Source organism: Pimephales promelas, chromosome 3 (assembly GCF_988280905.1).
Source record: "Pimephales promelas chromosome 3, fPimPro1.hap1.1, whole genome shotgun sequence".
NCBI lineage: Eukaryota > Metazoa > Chordata > Actinopteri > Cypriniformes > Leuciscidae > Pimephales > Pimephales promelas.
This window is the reverse complement of record NC_142771.1, coordinates 5,412,791-5,425,437: the sequence shown is the minus strand read 5'-3', so window position 1 is coordinate 5,425,437 and position 12,647 is coordinate 5,412,791. Positions and strand designations below refer to the sequence as shown.

Genomic DNA, 12,647 nt, shown 5'->3' with positions numbered 1-12,647 from the left:
GTGGTGTCACATAAGGTAATTTAATTATAATTATTACTTACAATTATTAAAACCAGTAAGTGCTCTTTCACAGAACATTACTGTACATGAATTCTGTGTGGCTCTAATATGCAAACTGAATTAAGGATGATAAGACAGACATTTTCAATACATAGTTGAGCTAGAGGCTCCACATCACATCTGACCTGGGTCCTGCTGCATTTGCGTGCCGCAAAACATTATAGTCTTAAATCATGCGCCGTTGCGCACAAGAAAGTCAGCAATCATTGGACGTTTCAATCAAACAACAATTCAAAGAAATATTAACATTCACGACAGTAATAATCATGACATATTTTGAATGGGACTCGAGTGGACTCGGGAATAAGTCCGAGTCACGACTCCCAATATGTTCGAGTACGAGTCAATTCCGAGTCAAATTGCACACGAGTCCATGACAAGACCGAGTCCGCTAAAATATGGACTCGAGACCGAGTCCGAGACCAAGTCCGAGTCTTGAGTGCACAACACTGGTTGTTATTATATTTCTATTTTAAGTAATTTTAAAGACTGTTGTCACACAGAAGGAGACAGACAGCTTTAATTGAATACAGTGTTTATTAACAGCAGAGTGGTGGTGGAGCAACTGAAACAGGATGATGGTGAGAGGATGGTGACTTGTAGAATGATGATGGTGGTAACTGAAGTGGATATCTGTGCAGGTGACGAGTGAACGCACAGACAGGTGATCTGGATCAGGATGACGGACAGAAGACGGACTGAAGACTGCAAAGAGGACAATAAGATCTCAGGTGAGTAGATTGGTTTGGAGTCTGAGAGAAAGCAGTGTATTACTGCGACGAGACCAGACGAGAGTGAAATAGAAAGCATGTGTTGAATGAGGGAGAGCAGGTTCATCGAGTCCATACTCTGGTGATTGAGTGATGATTGGGGCGGGGTCGTGTGGCTGACTCTGACCGTTGTTCACTTGGATCTATTTTTATTACCACAATTTTTGTTTCCAACTACTCAATCGATGGAATTATCGGTTCGAATACTCGATTACTAAAATAATCGATAGCTGCCTCCCTAGCTAAGCTATTATGTCCATTGCAAGCGTACCTGCAATCAGACGTGTGTTTGAAATCACTCAATACAATCAGGAAATAGAAATGCACCGATATGTAAATTTTGTCCGATACCGATAACCGATATATTGGCCGATATATCTAAATTCAAAATTTTGTATACTTTGATAGCCTGGATACAAAAAACAAAATGTATCCAAAAAAAAGCTCACCATTAAAAGCCATGTCCCAAATACTTAAACATAAATCAAACATATACAATACAGTAGCCTAGTTTGAACCAGTGTAAGATTCCTTAACTTTTATGGAGCTTGTAATATGACAAAAAAAAAAAATTGTGTAAGTTTGAATCTAACAAAGTGAAGTATAATCTAACAAGATTTAATATTATGTGGATTTTTAAATATTTCTGAATTTGGTTTCTTTAAACGAATATCGAACATTTGAAATTTAACGAATTGAGATGTTTTTATGGCTAAATTTTATAGACATGTTTTTTCATTTTTTTTTTTTGTTCTGAATTCTTAGACTGCAAATTCCCCATTTTAAAAAGTACAGATTCTATGTGGCGAGCAGGACGAGGCCGAGGGACGTGAGAGAACGGCGCGAGGCCGGTGGCGTGAGTGATAATGATCAATAATATTGTTGAATATTAAATATCCCCAACTAAGCAAGCCAAAAGCCAAGGCAACAGTGGCAAGAATGGAGAAAAAACCTTGGGAGAACCCAGGCTCAGTCGGGGGCCAGTTCTCCTCTGAACTATGCAGCCTAATTTGAATTTAGGAAGTCTATAGTGTGTTATGAGTATGCTAGGACAAAGAGATGTGTTTTTAGTCTAGATTTGAACTGACGGAGTGTGTCTGCTTCCCGGACAATGTTAGGAAGATTGTTCCAGAATTTTGGTTCTAAATCTACCACCAGCAGTCGATTTCGATATTCTAGGTATTATCAACTGGCCGGAGTTTTGAGATCGCATTAGACGTGAAGGACTATAATGCGTTAACAGCTTGCTCAAGTACTGCAACACCTCCTCCTTTGCCTTTCAGACGAGCTTTATCATTTGCATTATATCTGTTTTTTATTTGTTGAACATCAATTCAATTTTTAATCTGACGTTTTTGGATATCCAAATTCGGAGAACAGACACAGTTTCTATATGATATCTTGGTGAAAGAGGCTCTATGTGATGGGATTCATCTGACCTTGGACACATCCCGACCCATCCCGACTCATACTTAAGTGCCGGCCTCATCGACACGACAGTCATCGGCACTGATCCTCAACATCTCGTCTCCAAACAGGCCTGATTACTTCGACATCCAAACAGATGGAAATGGACAATTCCTTTAATGTTTCGATCCAATTTGTTTTGTAATCACTGTTCTTTCGTTGGCCCCGACTGAGCCTGGGTTCTCCCAAGGTTTGTTTCTCCATTCAATCACCTGATGGAGTTTTGGTTCCTTGCCACTGTTGCCTTGCTTTTGGGTTGCTTAGTTGGGGACATTTAATATTCAACAATATTATTGATCTGTGTTGTATTTCTTTCATGTTATTACTGTGAAGCTGCTTTGATACAATCTGTATTGTAAAAAGCGCTATATAAATAAATGTGACTTGACTTGACCTTCATGGTGACGCAAGGCCGCTAGGAGACGGTCGGTATAGCCAGTCTGTCTGCTTCCCCAAATTTGTCATGTTTTAGCTCCAACAGGTCAGGCTTGCCCCAAAAACTTTTCCAATTGTCTATAAATTCTACATTATTTTGCGCACACCACTCAGACAACCAACGATTAAGTGCGGACAGTCGACTGACTATCTCATCACTCCTGCGAACAGGAAGGGGGCCAGAGCAAATTACAGTTGGCACACCTCTTTAATATTAATTTTGGTGATCCCCGACTGGCGAAGTGTAACATCATTTGTGCAGACATGAATAATGATATTAGAGAATTCATGATTAGCATTAGCCAGCACTTTTAAATTTGCTGTGATGTCAGGCGCTCTGGCTCCCGCCAAACATGTGACTATGGTTGCTGGTGTCTCTATTTTCATGTTCTGTGTGATCGAATCACCAATTACCAGGGCACATTCAAAGGATTCTCAGTGGGTGTTTCACTGAGTGGGGCAAATCGATTTGTTATAGGAATCGGAACGGAAGAGTGGTTCTTTGATCCGCGACTAAAGTGGCGACCCCTAACCGTCACCCATCTGCCCTGCTGCACGGGCTCTACTTCAGCCGGAACATGTGAAGAGTTCACTATGCTAGGCGCATCCAAACTGCTATCTAAAGATCTAATATTCTTACCATTCTCAATTAAAGTTTGGATGTGTGTCTTTAGTTCTGAAATCTACTCAGCCTGACTGTCTCCTTGCATTTATCACATACAAATCCTATATTAACATTGGAGGAGGCTACACTAAACATCCCAGACAGCAAACTGACATTGAATCAACGTGGAAACGAGGTCTCTCATGACATTGAAACAACGTTGATTTTGCTCATCGAATTAACATTGAACCAACGTCAGACGCGGCATTCTTCAAAGCTAAATGAAATCTAAAATTGGTTTGCCTTCATAACGTTGAAACAACGCGTTGATTTCAAGTTGATTTTCCGTTAGTTTTGAAATAATGACACGTTGAACCAACGTCAGACGCTAATTCGATGAGCAAAACAATGTCAGATCAACGTTGTTTCGATGTCATATTTCCACGTTGATTCAATGTCAGTTTGCTATCTGGGATATAACGTGATACAGGTGACAATAAGAGGACAAGACATTACTCACCGTGTTTGTTGACTGATTCTTACTCACCTCGTTTGTTGACTGGTTTTACTCACCGGGCTTTTTCTGAACTCAAAGGCATGGGCGCACGAGAGAAAATGAATAAATAAATGAGCACACGGGTGGCGCGTTAACAGGCTAGCGTGTACTAGTGTGTTGTACTAACAATAAAGGAAGCTTGTGTAAGGTTAATCTGAAATGTTGGGTAAGATGTATTTAGTAGTATAGACAACTAGAAATGATGGTTAAAAACAGAAAGAAATATGAACCTAATACGAGGTTTGGACGGAGCGAACAGCCTTGGAGCAAACAAACACACAGCACCGCAGGCAGCGAAGCAGTCATACACTCACCTAAAGGATTATTAGGAACACCTGTTCAATTTCTCATTAATGCAATTACCTAATCAACCAATCACATGGCAGTTGCTTCAATGCATTTAGGGGTGTGGTCCTGGTCAAGACAATCTCCTGAACTTCAAACGAAAGTATCTGAGGCCCTGTTTACACAAGGACGCTCGCGGGTGAAAACGTAAAAACAAAAGCAAAAAAGTGAAACCACCCTCCAAAGGGAAATCTTAAAAACGCTCCACCGCCTCGTTCCCGTGTTAAGGGTAAAAACGCAAAAGTCTGCTTGCCTGTGAAGTTTGTACACAGGCGCATGGACTTGGTGTTGTTGTAGTATGCATTCCTAGCCGCCTGGAGTGCATACTACATTGAATTTCACACACTTTTGCGTCATCAAATGCACACGGATTTCCCACACAAAACGCTCGTCTAAACGCAGAATAAAAAGTGATAATGCAACGCCACTTTTGCGTTTTCTCTTCAGAATTGTTTCCGTGTAAACATAGCCTGAGTATTTCACAATCTGCTCAGTTACTGGGATTTTCACGCACAACCATTTCTAGGGTTTACAAAGAATGGAAATGAATAAATAAATGAGCACACGGGTGGCACGTTAACAGGCTAGCGAGTTACTAGTGTGTTGTACTAACAATAGCGGAAGCTTGTGTAAGGTTAATCTGAAATGTTGGGTAAGATGTATTTAGTAGTATAAACAACTAGAAATGATGGTTAAAAACAGAAAGAAATATGAAGCTAATACGAGGTTTGGACACAGCACAGCAGGCAGCGAGGCAGTCATACACTCACCTAAAGGATTATTAATAACACCTGTTCAATTTCTCATTAATGCAATTATCTAATCAACCAATCACAGGGCAGTTGCTTCAATGCATTTAGGGGTGAGGTCCTGGTCAAGACAATCTCCCGAACTTCAAACGAAAGTATCTGAGTATTTCATAATCTGCTCAGTTACTTGGATTTTTTTACGCATAACCATTTCTAGGGTTTACAAAGAATGCTGTGAAAAGGGAAACACATCCAGTATGGGGCAGTCCTGTGGGCGAAAACGCCTTGTTGATGCTAGAGGTCAGAGGAGAATGGGCCGACTGATTCAAGCTGATAGAAGAGCAACTTTGACTGAAATAACCACTCGTTACAACCGAGGTATGCAGCAAAGCATTTGTGAAGCCACAACACACACAACCTTGAGGCGGATGGGCTTCAACAGCAGAAGACCCCACCGGGTACCACTCATCTCCACTACAAATAGGAAAAAGAGGCTACAATTGGCAAGAGCCAGAGATGGGAGCAAGTCACACGTTCAAGTCACAAGTAAGTCATGAGTTCATGGGTGGAATAAAAATATGGCAGGACTTTTACTTTCTGACCCCTGGACTAGGGCTGCACGATTAATCGTACGATATTGTTGTGAGCATCTAATCAGTAAAGTCGGTTCCTTGATTAGTAGTAAATCACCTTCACCTACTTTCAGATGGAAGATATGATGCAGATATGAGTGTTAAATGAACATTTAAAAGTGTTAAAGTTAATGAGATAATTAAGTGATTAATTTAGTGATAATTAGGCATTATTGAAGACACCTGATGATAACAAGCAGAATCACTGAAGGAGAAAATCACAAATTGTAAGTCACCGTTATGGAGATCAGTGTTTGCTTTAGTTGGGCTCTTGACACTTGTACTTTCACTTTAAACTTTGTTTGTCTGCTGTTATAGATTTATAACAGTCAAATGAACAAAGACATCTGTGATCTAATAGTGTCAGTTGTGTAATGACATAATCATGCAATGATCTGAAAAAGGAAACTCATTCAGATGATCTGGTATTTAGAGTATAAACTAAAACATTTAATAAAAATGATTCTGATCAAATCATTTTTGTCTTTATTTAGTAACACAGACATCAATAATCAGCCTGTCTATCTCAACCGTGGTGACATTTATAATCCTTGTTGCCACCAATCACAACTCATTAATGGCTCCCATCATGCATTGCGGTATGAATAAATTATGATCTGAATTGTCTATGTAATTTACTTTTCCTACTTGAATATTCATCACCATTGTTGAGATGCATTGACTGAATCTTGATATCTGTGTGTGGCTAAAAGAAAGATTTTTTTTTTTTTTACAACTTTTAAGAAATCCTTTATGTTATAGCTCAAATTCTGGATATTTATGCAGAATCTCAGTTATAGTGTAACAGCATAAATCACAGACATAAATTTCAAATAATGATTGTCAGAATATAACCAACACCATTTGATATTTTTTTTCTTTGTTTATCTGGCAGGTATAACTCAGATGCAACAGCCAATTAAAATATAAAGTTTATAATACAAAGGTCAAGAGCCCAACTAAAGCAGACACTGATCTCCATAACGGTGGCTTACAATTTGTGATTTTTCTCCTTCAGTGATTCTGCTTGTTATCATCAGGTGTCTTCAATAATGCCTAATTATCACTAAATTAATCACTTAATTATCTCATTAACTTTAACAATTTTGATTGAATGTTCATTTAACACTCATATCTGCATCATATCTTCCATCTGAAAGCAGGTGAAGATGATTTACTACTAATCAAGGAACCGACTTTACTGATTAGATGCGCATAACAATATCGTACGATTAATCGTGCAGCCCTAGTCCAGGGGTCAGAAAGTAAAAGTCCTGCCATATTTTTATTCCACCCATGAACTCATGACTTACTTGTGACTTGAATGTGTGACTTGCTCCCATCTCTGGCAAGAGCTCACCAAAACTGGACAGTTGAAGACTGGATAAATGTTGTCTGGTCTGATGAGTCCCGATTTCTGTTGAGATATTCAGATGGTGGAGTCAGAATTTGGCGTAAACAGAATGAGAACATGGATCCATCATGCCTTGTTACCACTGTGCAGGCTGGTGGTGGTGGTGTAATGGTGTGGGGATGTTTTCTTGGCACACTTTAGGCCCCTTAATTGGGCATCGTTTAAATGCCACGGCCTTCCTGAGCATTGTTTCTGACCATGTCCATCCCTTTATGGCCACCATGTCCCCATCCTCTGATGGCTACTTCCAGCAGGATAATGCACCATGTCACAACGCTTGAGTCATTTCAAATTGGTTTCTTGAACATAGAAATACAATTTTAAAACCCATAGAAATGTTATTCAAATAATCTATAAAAATACTGTAATATTTTGTCAAAATATAATATGCTCAATTTTGAAAATTATATTCATTTTAAAAATAGATTTTTAATTTATATCGTTTGTCATGGACTGGCCCCACCTTTACTTTCTACATGCATTAAAGCAGCACTTTCAACTAAATAAATCCATTTAGAAATTATTTGCATGTTTAAATTACCAGTTCTGGTGAGAATGGTGAATTCCCCTCTCCCCCCAGCATTCCCAGGCGAAAAACCAGCCTTGCAACATGAAGACTACCGTCCCGGGGTGCGTTTCCCGAAAGCATCGTAGCCAACCATGGTCGCAACTTGGTCGCAATTTTCATTGAACTCCATTGGTAATTGGTAATTACTCCTTTGGTAATTGGTAACGACTAAACTTGCGACCATAGTTTGCTAACGATGCTTTCGGGAAACGCACCCCCGGTAAGTTGGAAATAGGAAGTCTCGTGAGAAGTGAGAACAAGCGAGAAAGAGCGAGAAACACGAACTGCTTTACGGCTATTGAAAACACGCCCCCCTCAAGCTCAATACTAGCTAAAAGAACACGCGACGATGGATAATGCCTCAAGCTCCAGTGAAAAGAATAGGAAACTGTACTCGGTGGAGGAGGTGAGGGAGAGGAAGAAAGCTGTTGACCGAGCGAGGGACAGCACAAGAATAAATATTGGTCATGCATTTGTGGAATGGCGAGAGCTAAAGTACAGCGTTTCTGTGTCAATAAAATTGTTTATACTTCGGTCGACTCCATTATGATCTATAATTGAAGAGTTCAGATGCAAAAGCCTCTAAGTGCCATTTGAGGTTTTCTTCTAGAATGATCATTTTTATCAAGCTTGTATATTTAAGTTCAGTAATTTCACTTAAATGACAATTAATAGGTAATCTTCATTGCCATTTAAGTGAAATTACTGAACTTAAATACACAAGCTTGATAAAAATGATCATTCTAGAAGAAAATTTCAAACGGCATTTAGAGGCTTTTGCATCTGAACTCTTCAATTTTTCTTTAATAACATGTTTAGCATTGATTGTTACCAATAATGTATCCTGTCTAAATTAGAAAAGACTGCAACATGAGCTTTATCTGTACAATTATAAGATAAATTTTGGTTACGCTTCCTTTTACAGTACAGTACTTACAGTGTACATCTAGAAAGTACTGGCTAATATAAGGTAAGTACATGGAACAGGGGTAGGTTTAGGGGTAGGTTCAGGGTTAGTACTAGTTATTACACAGTAATTGTAGTTACTAAAATAAGTACATAGTATTTACATGGTTAACTGGACTGTAAAAGGAAGCGTTGCCTAAATTTTATTACAGTTCCTTTTGGGGGTAACGTTAGATTAATCTATAACTAAGATGGGAATAAGCGGTAATGTTTGCTAGATTCATCCGCCCACCCCCTGGTTGATAACAGAATGCAAAAATGTACATGTCAATGTTAAATGATACTGTGTTTGATTTATTACTCACCTCAGTAAACATCACTCCATACGATAAAGTTGGAGTGTCTGGGACTCATTTGTTCAACACACCGGATCCGACAATAACAAAAGTACACAAGCGCGTCTAGGGTAGAAAGGGGATGAGGGCACCACAAGTGAATTTATGGCAGTGTTGTGAAATATTCGCACAGCTCGTTGAGAAAACATCCAACAAGAAAAGTGAAAATCAGCGAATAAGTGGCTAGGGTTACCGAATGCCCCTTTAAACCAAGGTCTGACAGAGGTTGTTTTACCAGAGCTTCATAGAGATCCCGCATAGAAAAACTACCTTTGGACAAACTGTTCTGTCTATCCGAGGAGGTTATTTTTGGAACAGCATCGCAACAAACATTAGGTAATGTCCCATTTACTGTGAAAATTAGGTGAAAATTTGCATTTATGCTATAATCTGGCTCATTTACAGTCTGTACAGAAATGTTAAGATTGTTCATTAATGTGCACTGTCCCGAAAAAAAAAAAAAAAAGAAAAAAAAATCTGATTGGCTTATTTCTTGACATGCTTGCAGAGAAAGGCTTACCAGAACAAAGCCAATGGGTTTCACTTTTCACATTTTCTGGGTTGGTAGAGCACCAGGGACCTGATTATAGCACTTAAACATGGAAAAAGTCAGATTTTCATGATTTGTCCCCTTTAACTGAATGTCTACTCATTTTTTGTAGGTAGTACGGGAAGCCTTAATTTACTTCCTCCAGATTGTGAGTATGAACATGTACAAATTTTCACAATATATGCATTTGTTTGCTGTAGAGTTGTCAAAAAGTTCCGACTTCGGTACCAAATGGTACTGAAATTTTAAAATTGTGACACTTTTTAGCGCTGTTGAGTGGATCGTAAACCATAGGCGTCATTTACGGGGAGGACGGGTGGGACATGTCCCCACCACTTTTTGCCAGGGTCGATTTTGTCCCCACCACTTTTGAAACATCTCGCGGCACAGATGTACCAATACAAATAAAACATATCCAGTTACCAGCATTCGTTTCATTTGTTTGTTAAATAACAGGCGATCTAGCACTGAAATGTGTTGTCTTCTCTCGGAAACTATAAAACTATACGAGTGCGGATTAGAACCTCGATCCTCCCGAGTCCCGACACGCTAGGCAAAAATTCTACCCCTGGACCATCACCGTACACATTCAATAAAGGGCGTATATACTCTATATACTCACTATACTCGAACATTGTGCTCATTTTTATTTATGTACATCAGGAAGCTACAGGACATCGTCTTTCAAAACATGACCTACTCGAAAGAGAAAAAAAGAATGAATGCGTTATTGTACCCAGCACTTTTGAAAATGCCCTTCCAAATGCGTCTCTGTCCCCAGCACATTTCAAACCAAACTGACGCCCATGTCGTAAACCTCTTTGATTGGCCCTTGTGTTCATGAACCAATCGGACATGTCTGTGATTGCTACAATAATCAACACATTTGAGAGCACACGGAAGTGTTTGAAAGTGTTTTAAAAAACGAGAGCAGAGTGTTTAAAACAGACTGCAATAAAATACATACAAATATGGACGTAGTGTCTGTGACGTCAGCCGTAGGTTTCTGAAGAGCGCTTTTGAAGCCTAAAGTGGGCGGAGCCGGCGTCGCCATCTTGGCAGCGTGTTGCCGCTAGTCACTCCCGGATAATGGAAAATGGGCAAAGAGGCGGAACATGGGTGGAGCTGAGGTGCCTGTTGCTAAAACCATGCCCACCTAGCTTGACGTGATCGAGTTAGCTCAGGCTAAAGAGCTAATGCTACTGGTCTCGCGCTGAAGTGACAGCTAGACTTGTTGTCAAGACCACCTAAACCGAGATCAAGACTAGGGTTGGTTATCGAGAATCGATAGGAACCGGGACTAACTTTTCGTTTTTCCCGGAATCGTTCGAAAGTAAAAAATTTTGATTCCTAGTTTCGATATTCACAGTCCGCCGAGCGGAAGAAGAAACCGCTGAACAACACCAACGAAGAAGCGTCTACCGGAAGTGTTGGCATAACCACGCGAGTCGAACATGAGTAGCTTACGTCGGCGATCCAAAGTGTGGCTTCACTTTTCTAAAAATAACAAAATCTCTGCAAAATGCTAAATTTGTGACAGAAGGAGTATTTCCTTCAGAAAGGATTATTTCCTTCAGAAAGACCGTTGGTTAGCAAGGTTAGCTAAACTTTTTTGACCCTGCCTCTTAAAAGAATCGGAATCGAGAATCGTTAGCAACCGGAATCGAAACAAGGAATCGGAATCGAGAATCGTTAGGAACCGGAATCGAAACAAGGAATCGGAATCAGAATCGTTCAAATTCAAACGATACCCAACCCTAATCAAGACACTACCAAGACCAGAGGGTATCCAGACCAAGTCGAGACCAAGACCGAGACCAAGACCGAGACCAAAAAACAGACTAGTGTTGTTGAAGCTAAGCAATAACTTGTACGATTTTGTTTTGCATTGCCTGTCTATCTCTACCGATTTTGAAGTCTCTAAATGAATCGATTCTGCAACTTTTAAATACTTAAATATTTTTAAAAACGAAATTATAAGCTTAAGTGCAGGATCCGAAAGTTGGTTGTTTTGTTGCTATGGTTACACACACACACACCGTTGGCGGTGCACTCAAAGTCATCTGTCAATTGTGCAGTTACCCAAAATCTCCTGAATAAAGTTAAAACCCATCATGTCACTGATATGTGTTTTACTAAATATTAATATATCAATAACTGTACATGATATATGTTTTTTAAATCAAGTGATCAAAGTGCTCATTATACGGTGATACGGCTCGGATGCGGTGTTTTCTCGTGTGGCTCGCGCACACCGTCTTCATTCGGACGCGCGCTTCAATCCATTGCGAATATTGTTGTGGATTTTGTAGTATTGTATTGCTAAATCCCCCGACCACTATGTCGGTCTGAGACAGCGAGACCAAGACAAGACCAAGAACAAAGACCGTCGTAAAAGTGGTCTCAAGACCAAGACCGGTCTCGAGACATACATCACTAGTGACGGCTGATTGAAGTAGTAAAGCCAATAGTTAAAGGGGTCATAACATGTTTTTTTGTTTTGTTTTATTATGTTCCTTTAGGTCCAATTATAGTATTACTATAGTTTTTTTGTACAATTTTTTTTTTTTTTTAAATGTAATGATTTATGACATTTTTCCACCCTGTTTCTCACCTCTGATTCAAACAGTCTGTTTTGGGGTGTTTCCCCTTTAAGACTTCAGTGTTAACGCCTATACTGTTAAGATTGGCTAACGCCAGTGCTGCTAATGCATAAATTATTAACGTTAATCATTTTGTATCACAACGAGGGAGGGAGGGAGAGAGAGCAAGACAGTTTGGAGGCGCGCTCACGGCTGGGGCTCGCTCGCTCTCTCATCTCATCTCTCATCTCACTCACCGTTCAAATAAAGCTTTGGTGCGCTGCATATGCTGCAAATAAACTGCATCTGACTGCTTTCCCTGATGTCTGGATCATTCAGAAGGGTATTCAACAGCACATCTGCGTGGCATCACAGTCATCTTGTAAACAGACCCACTCGCTGCACAACAACGCATGCGATGATGCGAAATGAGGCGTAGTTGTCTTGCGCTGGAGGCTGTCATATGCAAACGACTGGTACGTCACTTCGTACCGTGACGTTCATACCATGGATCCAGAACGAGCTGTATTTAGAGCTTGATTAAATAAATGGTTCGTTTATAATGGGGAGGACATCTTAAGCTATGAAACTTGCAGGAAGTTTTAATAGTACAT

The 12,647-nt window shown here is 39.8% G+C and overlaps 2 protein-coding genes and 1 pseudogene across 2 annotated transcripts in view; 2 read left to right on the top strand and 1 right to left on the bottom strand.

Moving 5' to 3' along the window:
* The window catches only part of LOC120463206 (uncharacterized), a 52,902-nt gene that overhangs the window by 4,546 nt on the left and 35,709 nt on the right, over nucleotides 1-12,647 (top strand). Inside the window, exons 2-3 of the mRNA XM_039652134.2 lie at nucleotides 702-791; nucleotides 9,564-9,599. Coding sequence (XP_039508068.2) covers nucleotides 740-791; nucleotides 9,564-9,599 — 88 coding nt within the window. The 5' untranslated portion in view covers nucleotides 702-739. The remainder of the gene's footprint in view (nucleotides 1-701; nucleotides 792-9,563; nucleotides 9,600-12,647) is intronic.
* The window catches only part of LOC120463016 (GTPase IMAP family member 8), a 33,709-nt gene that overhangs the window by 4,543 nt on the left and 16,519 nt on the right, over nucleotides 1-12,647 (top strand). The window contains exon 2 of the mRNA XM_089129261.1: nucleotides 702-791. The gene's annotated coding sequence lies outside the window, so the exon portion shown is untranslated. The remainder of the gene's footprint in view (nucleotides 1-701; nucleotides 792-12,647) is intronic.
* On the bottom strand, nucleotides 2,713-3,442 carry LOC148981921 (uncharacterized; annotated as a pseudogene).